Below are 14,058 nucleotides of genomic sequence, written 5' to 3' on the forward strand. Positions count from 1 at the left end.
AACTGACGGTCATTTTATGACAATATTTAAGAAATGCTCAGTTTTCTAAAATCAGTTAATTACACAGTTTGGCATGTTGCTTCTCAAACTATTGCATGCTGCAAAACAAAGTATAAATGCATTAAGTGTTTTCAGTATCAGCTGTCAGGACGAGTTAATTTGAACTTCCCTGAAGGGTCAGGAATAAACCAGTTTTCCCAGAGATCAGTGTGAACACTGGGATAGTCCCAAGGTTTATATCTCCCATTCCAGTGAAGTAATTTAGCTTCTTGAAGGAAATGTTCTGAATAACGGGTATCGGGACTCCAGCCTGCATGGGTACATGGAAAAAAATAAAAGTTTCTTGTAATGGAAGACACTACACAGTTAAACTTTTGTTTTATAAAAATAAGTCTGATTAGTATGGTTCCACTTACTTGTCAATAGACAATTATTTGTATGACAGAGCAGCATTTTTTCAATTAACACCTCTAATTCTGCATCTGAAAAATCTGTTTTCTCTCAACAACATCTTGGTATATCTGAGATTCACTAAAAACATTCCTTGTACTATTCATTTTATTATATATAAAGCTATTATTTTTTTTTTCTCAGGATAATTCACCATTCCCTTGTGAATGCTAACTACATGTTGACTACACAAAGACTGCCAGGTGTCCCATGATCTTCTACTCTAGCTGCTAAAAATGTCAGTTTTTTTCAGTCTCTGTGACGATATTCACATCTTTCATATATTCTTTCCATGGTTTAGGACAATATATATTAGTTGGTCTTCAATCATGTAGTTTTCTCCTTGGTACCTTTTTTTCCCTTCTTATCTAATTTAATGACTACTAGTTATTTTTGGAGGGGTAAAGCTATTTTATTTGCTTGACCTGTTAAGGTATTTGACAATTACCAGTGGGATATTGTCGTGGTTTAACCCGGCTGGCAGCTAAATACCACGCAGCCGTGGTATTTATAACTGAAACCAGGACATCTATGCACACATTCTGCCCTACCCTGAAGCAAGCAGGACTAGTGAGTGTTAGAGGAAAAGGAGGAAGCATGGGTTACATAATGTCAGTCTGAGCTATAAGGTAATGTGGTGAGGTAAAGTAATGTAACATCCTACACTGGAATCTTAAAAACTCTCACTTTATTTAGTTCAAACTGCAAATGGTGGAAAGCTAAACTTACCAAGATGCCGTATGTGCCACATAGGATTAATAGCAGAATACTTTCCGTGAAATACAATCAGCATTGGAGAGGTCGCCACACCTCCCCCGAGGGTGCTGCTGTAGAGGTTTTCCCTGCAAAAGAATGAAGTATTCAAAACCGCACTCAGAGTCTTTGGTCTGGAGATCAAAATGTAAGTATTCTGGTAAAATTCAAAAGCATTTTGAACACGCTTATTTTCAGCATATTCTGTTCTAATGCTGTTAGTTGCTTGCATTTGCAACTCCAATTCTTGTTGAGTAGATGGTTGCTACCAAGCAAACCCAACATGAAGCCAATTACTTCCAGATGCTGCCTGTAGTCTATGAGGCTGGCAAAATCAAATAGGAAAAAAAAAACTGTCAACATAAAGGAATTAAACATATTTCAGTTTTGTTTGCTACAGAAATGTACATGCTTTCATGTATTTCACTCTCTCTCTTCCCCTTTGCCTCCTTGCCCAACTTTTAGACCTGTAAGTTAACTTCAGATCAGAAGTGACAATCTAGTTAGTATAAACTAACATCTAAAGGATATTAATTTCCTGTGAACTGTGTGAAAATTCCAGGGCTTGAAAAAGCCAAACATTACTGGGAGGAGAGGCTTTAAGAGGCAGCAGCCAAATGTCTGGCCACAGGGTGCTTAAGGCCTGGCCAGTCAGCACATGGGAGCATCGTGTCACCTGCCTAGCCCAACGAGGTGGAAACCTGGAAAGTATCAAGAGGGGCTTAGAGGCTACAGAACAACAAAAATCGAAACCTTCAGAACTGTTTCAGCTGCTAACTAAGCAATTTATTTCACGGTCACTTCAAAACCCAGCTAAAAGGAACATGAATGTTTTATTATGATCGAAAATCATCTTTGTAGATTAAGACCTGCAGTTAATATTCATGGATTTTTTTCAAGCTCTTAAAAATCAGAGCAATATCTTCTCGTAACGTTACCTAAGCAGAGTGAGACAGAGAGGCATTTAGCTTTTTATTCAGTCACATGCTTATCATTTGTGTCTCTCCTGCTTTGTTCTGAAAGTAACCAATAATGGAGGTAGTCCAAAAGCACAAGCAAATCTGTTTCAATTTAGTTTTAATACTAAATTTAAAATTAACTCTTTGCAGAGAAAACAAGTAAACATCAAGTTTGCAAATGCAGGTTAGAAACAAACATTAAAAATTAACAGTGTTTGATTCATTGTGTTCATGACTTATTTGTGGTCAAAGCCAAAAAGTTATCTTCATGTCAAGTTTGGTCTGTTTATAGAGAAAGCAGCGTTTTCTATTGGTATTTAACAAGTAGGGTGTCCAATTACTGTTTGGCTGACATTATGGTAGGGGAGACCCCACACAAACAAGAAAACATTCCTTCTTCTCTAAAGTGGCCTCAAGAAGGGAAGATTTTAAGTGGCTTGGTCCCAAGTGAGGTGGGATCAAAACAAGCCCCACATGGTCTCAGTGTCCCTCAGGATTAAGTGCGGTTTGCAATAAACACAGGACTAATATTCCAGGCGGCATTTTCTGGTACGCTTTCAATCAGATATAACCACATGGAAATTCTGGAACATGAGTTACTTTGGTATCTCACAGAACAAAATAAAGTTTAAAGTTGCAAACTTTAAAGAGCTTACAAACAGAAAATTATAGTTTCGATCCTCAATTTCCAGTTAAGCACAAAGCTAGGTTTCTCTATACATACTCTACGTTTCTTTGCATCCACTTTTCCAACTGCTTTGTAAGCCGCTGATGTTTCCATTCAGTCATGTTAGCAACAATTACGCCAGGATTAAAGGAGCAGGTGCTGGGGCTGATGCCAAGATCTCTAATTGCTTGCTTTCTGTAGTCCAGGAATCCCATGTATGTGTTCTGGGAAGTTAAAAAAAGAAAATTTCGAAGCATGTTTATCCCCTGTGAATCTCAATAAAAGTGAGAGTAAACGCATCTCTATGCTGCCCACATGGAGACTAAGTATGTGCTTCCAAAGCTGAGTTTCTGTGATGATTACCTGTCTCAATTGCCATGTGACGTGGGGCTGAAAGGCAAGGTGTGCCCAGCTACTGAACTGCTTTTTCCATGACATTGTCACACTGGAAGTGAATAGAGCGCTTTCCTCACCACATTTTTTCTTCCTGTAGCTTACTCTAAATGATGTGTCTTTATACTTTTGCAGCTGTAATGCTAGAGGGACTGACAGTTTTGGGGAACTCAACTCAGAAATTTGCTTTCAAATACTTTTGCTGAGTTTTGTTCCCAATTCAACTACTACAAACTACAAATATCATATACTCTGGCTTCATTTAATACTCCAGAAGTGCTCACGATCTACTGATAGCAAAATTAACTTAATAAAACACCAAACATAATTTAGTAGAATCCAAAGAGCAACAAAGATTTAAACTACTACAGGAAACAATTCTGATAGCACCATATCGTTACAGAGTTACTACAGAAAGTAGTTCTTAATTACCTGTAAAACTGGTACAAAAAATATTAAAAAAAAAAAAAAAACTTTCACTTTGAGGAAAATATATAAAATCACGTTATGCTTATGAGTCAATACATTCATGATTAGAGTTCCAAAATGACGCCTTACCTGCATGCCTACACTTCTAACCATTTCATGCGTAGAAGGCAGGTCACAATCATCTGAAAAAGCCGCAGCATGTCCAGGAGCTAACTTAGTCTCATAGAGCTCCTGGATGTCACCTGGTTACACAAAGTTGAAAAGCTTAAGAGCAAGCCTATTCTCTGCTACATAGCTGATAGGATAACTTCTGTTCTCACGTGTTAATTACAAACATATTAATTTTAGGGGACAGCTCAGATGTTAATGAAGGCTGAATTTTGCTATATGGGAAATTTTTGAGTTTATGTCCCATATATGGGTGTCTATCTTCAGCTATTGCCATCAGTATTCAATACATCCTTAATTTGGTTCAAAAGTCCAAGATCAGCTGAAGCAGCCGCTGATTACACTGTTAAGAAGCTGGTTACAAAGTTATGCATTCGATTAGCTCTTATTTGGAAAAAGAGGGCATGGGCAGATGACTTCAATCCCTCAGAAAAGTCTCTTCAATTTCCTTCACAGATCAGTTTTTTTCCTCTGTTCCTGTGTTTGTACCTTGTAGTAAAATACCCGGATTCCCAGTGCTTACTGATAAGCACTGGCCAGCTGAAAGGTGCCTGTCACATTTGTGGCTTCCCAGACTGCCCAGCTCCTTCCTGATGGAGGGAGATAACGTAACGCATGATGCCTCACTCACCATCTGACAAGCACATACCCACTGTGCCAGAAGGATTTCAGGGCCGGTGGGAAGCACAGCACCACCACTGTACAGCTACAGCAATTAGGGGAGCCTGCATCCAAACCCCTTCAATCTACTGGCAAGGGTCACAGGTAAGATGAATTAAGTTGGCAGGCCCATTAGCCTGAGGTAGGCCATTCCCCACAGGTAGGCCATAAAAAAGTAAAGCTGCTATTAGCAGGAAACCTCGATAAAAGACTAGAAACTGAAAACATTCCTCATACTGCAAAGAGCAGAACTACTGTTTCTGAAAGAAAAATTCTCCAAACTCACCAGCCAGGTGGAAAACTTGGGACAGAAATTACATCCTAATAATAATAATAATTCAAATGGGGCAGCTAGTAATTGTTTAAAATTAACAAGCCTTATCAGGTGCTTTGTCCTGATTCTAAATAACTTGTGTTTTTTCAAGAGAAAAAGCAGAAAAAAAAATGTGATGACACCCAAAATGTTTCATTCTTACTTACTATAGGAAATAACTGTCCAACACATAAACAGTCCCAAAGTTAAACCCTGAAACTCCCAATCACTCCTTACCCTGTCAGAACTCCCATTCCAGAGACATCTGATAGAGAGCAGTCTCACATTACAGTTAAAACATGAGGAACAGCTGCCAAAACAGATGCACCCTCCCTCTGCCTCCACTCCCACATGCCCATCTTTATTCCCCTCTTTTGGGTCCTGTGATTACATGGCCCACGGGTGAGCAAGTAAAGAGGAAAACAAGTTTTGTTGTTTTTTGGTTGATCGGTTTTGTTTGTTTGTTATATGGCCAGTCTTCTGCTGGGTCAACCAGAAAATGTCAGCTTATTTCACAGCTGCACAACTGTAGGTGTGATACAAGAGAGGCAACAGGAGCTGCCTGCGGACAGGAGAAGCCACTTCCGTAGGCAGCAGCCTACCATTAGCTGTAATGTAAAACTACACCTCTATCCTGTGGTTCCAGAAACACTATCAGCTGACAATCTGACACCCCTAATGAAAGAGAAAGTCCTACCTCACCTCTTTTACCAGTCACCCCAGTCGTTTCTGCTGGAGCACTGCCTTAAGTCATGCCAGGAAGCTAGTTCAGGCTGAAAGGAATCACCTTTCTGGGGAAAGCTGGTGCAGGCACATGAGGGAGGGATGCAGGTGAAGAGGTGGGGTCAGCTTAAAGTGTTTATGCAAATGGAGTGTAAATGAAGACTTAAGAACCTTACAAAAAGTTAACTGTTAATGACTGAGGACAGAATAACAAAAACAAAAAGCAGAGATAACCAGTAAGCATACATGTTGAAGAAACTGTAATAAGTTATTGTAAAAGAAAATGAGACAGGCAGAGAAGATTAATTATATTTTATAAAGCAGCTCATAGTAGAGCAGCATTTGCGGGAATTTGAATGCTAGCAGGAAACACAAATCACACTTAACTACATACTACAGCATCCAAGTGAAAACCATGATACCTTATCTTTCAGCAACTGACCGAATCCAATTAAAATGAAACCCATACAGTTGATTTTGATTAAAATCAACTATCAAAAACACATATGAAGAGAAGGTTTTCTTCAGAATTTCCTTTAAATACATAAACAGAAATTTTGTAGTTTTCCCAAGTACAATGCTCCTAGAATTTTCCTCAATTTCCATTATACTCTTGTATATCCAGACAACTATAAAAGCTGAAGTAACTTTAATCCTAATTCTGCTGGAAACTGCTTTTTGGATGTCAGCTTACCTTGAACAATTATATCATCATCCAAATATATGACTTTCTCATGTTTCTGGATAAGCAAAGGAAGATAAAATCGAACAAAGTTCAGCTGTTAAACAGGGGGAAGAAAAAAGGAAATACTAAGTGTTAAAGCAGTTTAATGCATTAGTCTCTCTTTACTGACTAATAAACTATTAGTTCTTTTACTGACAAGCTCAGAACTGGACACAGTATTCCAGATGCAGCGTTACCAGTGCTGATGGTACAACAAAACACCAGCAAATCAGCTTCTTCTGACAGCCGGTAACATTCAGGTTAGTCTTTAGTCTCTAACTTAACCTCAGACATAGCAAAATGCAGCCAACTCAGCATCATGGAGAAACAAGTAGCACTAGTGTAACTTTCCTCTGATAAATTGTTAATATATTCTTAAATATATAACACATTCAAAACACCAAGTTTATACCACCAAGTAGGTGAGGTGCCAGCAAGACAGAAAACTTGCAAGGAGCTTGTTACAATGCACTTTTCCTTCTTGAGTGACAGCTTAGCATTTGGACCTGAAGTGTTTTTTTGGGGGTTGCACCCCTCCTGTGTAGTGGAACAGAGACTAGGACATTTAAAAAGCTGTAATGTGCATTAAATTCTTGAAAATGTGTTGTGTGGTGTTTGTTTACTCACAGGCTGCAGTAGTTCAGGACGTGCTGCATCTTGCCTGATTTTTCCCTTTAGTACCATGGGATTGAATTCCACAACCTTAAATTTTATTTCTTTCAGTTTAGAATTTTCAATCCATTTTCTGTGATTAAAAGAAGTAATAAAAGAAATATTCAGCAGGTGGAGAGTACTTCCAGTGTTAACTCAGACTCACAGGAAAATAAGAGGCTTTGGAAACTCACTTCATCTATCCTACCCCAAGACAAAATCACTTATGTCTACAGCTATTGCACACAGACATTTGTTTAACCTGAAAAAAAAAAAAAAAAAAAAAAAAAGTGCCAAAACCAGAGACTCCACACATTGTACAAGCAACCCATTTTACACCTTTGTGATCACTAAATATTATTTCCTGGACTTTCATGCTATGGTTAAAGACCATTTTTTTCTTATCCTATTTGCTATGCTTTTAAAAAATAGGTCAGTCTTCTCGTTTTTACAGTTTTATGTCCTTCAAGATGACTGTCACATATTCACAGTTTAGCGAAGGATTATTTTTTTTTTTCAGACTAATTTTTTTCATTATTTTGTCAGATTTCCTGTCATTATTGCTTGATGTTCGATTGGCCTCTCTTCTAAATCTTTCCTGAAGTAAGGCACATTAAACTAAATGCCATACTTTTTCTGATGTGGTAGAAATGTCTAGGAGCTCAGAAATAGTTTTCTCACATCTCCAGAGGTCATATATATCCCTGGCTATATTTCACTATGAAGCATGCCTTCCGTTACCCTTTTTTTTTGCACAGTAGTGTGGTCAGTTATCAGTTATAGTCGTGTAGGTTTCAAAATGAGTGTTTCAAAGAATGAGGGTCTCCAAATACACAGTAGGAGAGCATACAGACAGCATCTATCCCTCCACTCCCGTTCTCTCACTATAATCATAGTTAACAAAGCTTCTGTCTGACTTACCTTAAATTGTACTTGTGTTATTATGCAACTGGAGTCCCCATGTTATCTAGCAAGTCCTAACAAACTCCTGCTTGACCTTGACTCAACACAATTACCAATTTCCACCTCTACTGAATTTCATCATGTTTTACAGCTCATTTTTCCAACTCATTTGGAATTTGTTTTCAGCTCATCTTTGTTACTCAATATATTTTCTGTCTCTTCCAACTTTGTGCCAACTGTAGAGTCATAGAGAACATACTCCATTCTATTCTCTAGGTTACTGATGGACTGGATTGGAAAAACTCTCTCTGGAACCGCACTTATCACATCTTTTCATTTTTGACATAAATTGTAAGTACACAAGCTACAGAAGTAGAGGCAAGAACTGCTTAAAAAAATATTTGAATCTTTGGTTCACACCTTCCCTCTCCCATTTCCCTGTTTTAGAGAACATCTGCAAAAAAAAAGCACCCAAACATGCTTTAATTACTAGCTTCTTTGGGCCTCTATTTATAACATTTACCCATCTCCCTTACCTGAAATTAGCTTTAGACAGCAGGCTTTTCTGCTCTGAAACTAAAGACACAGCTTCATATGAGCTGCGTGCAGTGCCACAAAACGGTCTTGTGACAAGTAAGCATGTATGCACTTACTTACCTTACTACACACTCTCTTCTGTAGCTGACCAACAAAAGGCAAAAAGGCAGAGATTCAGGCATGTTATGGTTATTTCTCACCCCTTTACACCAGCAAGTGCCTTAAGCAGGGTACAAAGATCCTTTTTCCTGTGTGTAGGGAATCCTGGGGACAGCTACCAAGACACTACTTAAAAGGAAGTACTTTCTTCCTACAAAAGGAAGAAACATTTCCTGGAAAGTTCTCCAAAGCTTATGCTCATGCTAAGGAGAACCACAACCTGATCCTAATTACAGCCTGAAATAAAATAAAGCACTCATATACCGAATATGAGGGATGGTGTTCTTCAGCCCAACTATGTAGAACAAAACATTAGCCTCTGTGTTGCTGTAGATGCTACTGATTGCTGCTATAGCTGCACCCATTCTGCCTGCAGCAGCACAGATTACGACTGGGATTTCTTCTTCCATTTCCTCAGGACTCTCCAAATCAACTGCAAGAAACAAAATTATGCATTATAATAGAAAATTGAGAATCTTTTTGTATCACATCTGGGTCATAAGAGTGAGCTCATAGTTCTATAAACAGTAGAATCATATAACATTCACTCCACTTCCTTCCCACATCCTTTACACATCCACATCTGCCAAGGCACACAGCGCGAGCTGTCACTAATCCAGAACTACATGCGGGCTGACTTAGATGCTTCCAAACAGAACACAGAAAAGAGTTATCTGTATCTTCTGCTCCATGGGAGAACAAATCACCCTGTTCTCCATGTTGCTGCTTACTCCCACGAAGCCTAAAGAAGTTTGAATACCTTTGAGACTTCTACTTCTCAGTTATATTTAGTACAAATTGAACAATTGGCTCCAAAATTATCAAAGGAAGGAGGTAAATGGAAGAGCTAGTATAATGGAAGAGCATGTATACCACATGGTGTAGTGGAAGAGCATGAGCTTCACTTCTTTGGGAACCAGGCTAGACAGGAATAGTGCAAAATTTTGTACCACCAGGAAGTTGCTAATGATAAAAGAGAAAAAAATCTGAACAGTACTGAAACAGCTCACATCACTGCTAAGGAAAATTTGTACCCCTAGCACTGACTAACTTACAGAACTTGTATGAATACATTTATAATGGTTAAAACATATCCATTAAACTCATAACAGCCCAACAAAACCATACTGAATAGAAATGGTTTATACTAAGACAGAATTTGTTTATCTTAGGAACAGTGAATAAGCTATTAGTATAAACACTACATACTAGTCCAACCATACCAACCCAAGCGGGTTTTTGTCACTATAAATATTCCAGCAAGAACTTCCGCTGAAAATTATATTGATAATACTTGATTATCTATCTGACATCAACAGGTAGGCCAAGCATATTCCCAAAGGACAAGTTCTGACTGAAGTTTGTTATCACCTGGCAACTCCAATAGTATTCTTAAATAAGAATATCCACCAGCTTCCATCTGCATCGGTGACATCTGGATAAAAGTGTGAATCGGGATGACAATTCTTAATTGTACTATCAGTCTCCTACTATTTTATTTGAAGTGGCTCATCTGCTGCAGGGCAAACAGGCTTAATAATAACAAGAAAAATAGATGTTAAATGAAGAGGTAAGAAATATCAAACAGGAACATAAATGAAATGGAAGTCATTTACCTGCTTCATTCTTTAATGCAGACGGCACTTTGTGAACTTTGTTGTACAGAATTGCACATACAGTTAAGACAAGAAGTAACAGTAAGATCTGGTTAACTGAAAAAAAGGAAGAATGTGTTAACAATCACTCTAAAAACTAGAATACTAATTGTACCTTTTAAAAATCAAATTTGCAATTAGTACATATCAAAACCTGTATTTGCTGTCTTTTTTTCTCTTTTCTCTCACTATTTGATCAAATTAAAAACATTATGCTAAAAATGTAATGATATCTCTGTCCTTTTACAATTATTTCCAACTATCTGATTTTCATGGATTGTTTGCTCACTCATTAAGTACACACGGGTTATCCATAATATCAAAGTAATGTTTCTAAGTATTACTAGAATCCTGGAACTTTCTTTCATTGGCTACATCATAGGACTTCAAGAACTAATTATTTTACCTAGCTTTTTCCTTCTCTCATACTTCCTTCAGACCCAAATAAAATTTTATTTGATTTCAGCATGCAGATCTTCAAGGTATATTTGAGCAAAACTCTAACAGTACTAGAAAAATAAACCCAGCATGCCACTGAAACCAGGTATGTTCCAAAAATATTTGAGAATACATAAACATTTTGATATTGTAATTAGTAAAGTCAAAACAAACCATGCAAAAGCAAAGACCTTACTGTATATTATGATTTTCCAGTTCCTACCAGATTATCTTGGACAAGCCTAAGCCATCCAACATTAACCAACCATGAGCTGTTAACCAAGACAGCTCAATGATAGGACAGGGAAGGAATATGCTACCATCACCGACAGTTACCTTGATGATGGAGTTCTTTGGGTTGACTTCATTACTTTGTACCATTGTAAAGGTGATGGTACATATTCAAGGTATGCAAAAGAGCAAAGGGAACAAAGTTTTGAACTGTTTGATTCAAAAGGGCCAATTAACCAGAACTAGGCATGAGAATAAGTTGAAATTGGTATGCATGCATCACCAAACCTGCACTTGTTTAAATCAGCTGAGGAAAGTGCCCATTCACTTCAGTGATATTTTGGTTGTATAACTGAAGACTCACAGCCGTCCATTTTCAGTCATTGATCACAACAGGTGATGAGAATCCCAAATTTCTCAGGGCCACATTTCAATATTGAGTATGAACAGTATTAACGTGCAGAGTTCTGTTTAAAAAGTCCAGTTGGGTGCTCCTGGCACAGCCCACATGAAACTGGCAGCTACCTGCACTCAGTCTCATGCAGCAAGTAGTGAGTAATATTAAATTAATAGGATTTATTGCTGTACTTATTGCTGATTTAGTTTACAGGAAAATATTTATTTTGATAATAAAAGTTAAGTATAATTTAGCAAAACTAGTTATAAATTTGCATGCAACTGTTACAACAGGTTTACGATAAATTGCATTTGACATCTCTGCCCTCTTTTAAAAATACATATTTTAAATGTTTTTAATCTTTCTTACTTTTCTTTAAAAGAGCCATATGTTCTGTTGGATATGAACTGTGGTCTGTAGTAAAATTTAAAAAAATAAAAAATAAAAAAGAGAGAGAGAGGGAAAAATCATGAATACAAGCAGTGAACACTAGTTAAATATTTCAGGGATAAGGTTTAGCATTATCAACCAGTAAAAGAATTCTGTCTTTGTAAATAACTTTCTTGCAACAAATAACTAATATTTTGAGCCAGAGCTATTAGATATTTTAATATTCAGCCTACTAATAGACTGAAATGAATTGTTTTAATAAATTCAGTCCAATCAGCTACACCAGTAATAACTATGATTTTTAACACATTTTAAAATAATGTACAAAAATTATAAAAACACCAACTGGTGCAATTTGTAAATACATCTGCCTTTATATCTGATCTCACCTAAAACATAAGAACAATCACGAATACTAAGCTTTTGCTAGCATACAGTTCCCAAACACATAGGTATCATACATTGGAGCAGTGACTCTCAGACCATAAGAAAATTTTAGAGTAATTGTGAAAAGATTTTCTAAGAGAAGTATCCTTCCTGCAACAGTAAAAGGGGAGCTTGTGCAAGATGGGTTGTATTTAAGCACATCTGTGATGCTTAAGATAAAGAAGTAGCCTTCCCTAAAACTGTACTTCTAAGCAAGGCGTGAGAATGGCCACAACTTTGTACCTGAGAGGAAAGAACACAATCCCTGAAATTGTGGAAAAAGGACAACATTCACATAAGTTCTGGCAGCAGTTGTATTATTTATGAAAAAAAAAAAAAAAAAACAAAAAAACAATAAAAACCACCATCAGAGTTTGGGGCAGGAGTGAAGGAAAACTGAACTGTGTGATCTAACCCTTATACAATTGTAGCTATCTTCAAGATCAAAACCCATTTTTCCTGTTTACATACATACAGATATGCTACAGTATAGACAAGGAAACACTGCAGTTTCTATCCACGTATTAAAATGAAGTTCATTCTCATTCCTTGAGAAGGAACACGAAACAGCAGAAATTCTTGAAACTTGAGTCACAAAAACGAGCACCCCTCATTGGTTAATGCTGCTGGTGAGGGAGCATCCTGAATTAGCCTCTACTTTGACTAACAAGTAAAATGGAAATAAAAACATAAATAAAGCTAAGATGTGGCTTTGTTTACAAACCACTTACATTTGCATATATTTAGATCCCAACAGATGACTAAATCGTAGAGAGAGGAATATTTCTGTGATTCCTTTCACATCTGCAGTACTTGGCTGCATTCCAGCAGCTCTCTTCATGTGGCATTAATTTACATAGATACGAAAACAACCTTATCAGTTGAAAAAAAAATATGCTGCTTAGAAATCCCTTCTCTTGCACATTACACAAGTATTGTAGTCTTAGACACTTAAAAGCTTATTCATTTAGATAAGGAGAGAGACAACAAAAAACCCTACACTCGTGGAATAACTTTTTAGCCTCGCTTAAGCCAGTAGCAATTTTCACTGACTTCAGTAGAGCTGACTACAGCCTTTTAACTAAATTTGTAACAATAGTCACAAATAACACTGATGATCAGGGCAAAATGAAAGTTGGATAGTCACAGCCTCATGATCTCTTCAGAGATGATTAAATCAACATACATTGAACCATGTTTTAAATTTTAAAATCTAAACACAGAAAGTTTCATATAAGAAAAGTTTGAATTCCAAAACTACAAAGTTCCTAAGTCTCAGCAACTCAGATTAACTAGCCATTGATTTTTAAAGAAAGGAATATTTATTCTCCTATAAATATTTACTCATTTTTTTCCTGAATTTATACATTAGTTCCTATAACCTGGCAGTCCCTAAGTCAGTTGCTAAATCCTGTCATAAAACAAGGGGCTGCAGAAGGGAAAGCTCAGAAACATGACATTACTGCTCAGATATTTCCTGCTTAATTAGTCTTTTTACCTCTTCAAAGCAGCACAGTATTCGGGACTCCTTTCTCCAGAAGAGCTTTTTACTTGGATCCTAGATAGCCCACAGATGTAAGCACTCTTGCCAAAGCTTCCTTGCCCATCGTCCTCCTTTAAAGTCCCCTGTACAAGGGCCTTACAGGGCACAGAAACAGTTTTAAGATTCGATTCCTTTTTCAAACTCTTCAAAGTTTACTTTGGAGTTGTGCTGGTTTTCTTTTCTCTCTGCTGCTGAGGAATAGCAGAGAGTCCAGACGCGGCACTGAAGGAATGAGAGCCCATAAACCACTTCCAGATGTGCTGAACGATGATGCAGCCCTAGATCTGGCAAACTTGCCTTAGAGCTTCATCTAGCAGATTGCGAACAAATCCCACAAGACAAAAAGTCTTAAGGGGGTGGAGGAAAGAGAAGGAAGCAAACCGTTCCAGAAGTTACTTCAACAGTCTAGTTGCAGGTTAGGTTTCTAGTCATTATTTGTGGTAAATGTGAACAAATAACTAGTGTGCAAGAGCCAAACAACAACATGCC

At 37.4% G+C, this 14,058-nt stretch overlaps 1 protein-coding gene across 1 annotated transcript; it reads right to left on the reverse strand.

Moving 5' to 3' along the window:
• Positions 1-131: 131 nt before the first annotated feature.
• Positions 132-13,805, reverse strand: GLT8D2 (glycosyltransferase 8 domain containing 2). The gene is made up of 10 exons (XM_082770056.1): positions 13,525-13,805; positions 11,580-11,624; positions 10,106-10,201; positions 8,754-8,922; positions 6,867-6,984; positions 6,210-6,294; positions 3,781-3,893; positions 2,887-3,053; positions 1,180-1,292; positions 132-310 (listed from the first exon to the last, which is right to left on the reverse strand). The coding sequence occupies exons 2-10, from the start codon at positions 11,596-11,598 to the stop codon at positions 138-140; spliced, it is 1,053 nt and encodes a 350-aa protein (XP_082626182.1). The 5' UTR covers positions 11,599-11,624; positions 13,525-13,805; the 3' UTR covers positions 132-137.
• Between the last annotated feature and the right edge of the window lie 253 nt (positions 13,806-14,058).

This window comes from Aythya marila, assembly GCF_965140915.1.
Source record: "Aythya marila genome assembly, chromosome: 1".
NCBI lineage: Eukaryota > Metazoa > Chordata > Aves > Anseriformes > Anatidae > Aythya > Aythya marila.

Coding starts and splice junctions, on each gene's coding strand:
- GLT8D2 (XM_082770056.1), bottom strand. Junction 6,295..6,866: donor GTCCTGAACTACTGCAGCCT/GTGAGTAAACAA, acceptor CCTGTTTAACAG/CTGAACTTTGTTCGATTTTA. Junction 1,293..2,886: donor TGGATGCAAAGAAACGTAGA/GTATGTATAGAG, acceptor ATTCTTTTGCAG/GGAAAACCTCTACAGCAGCA.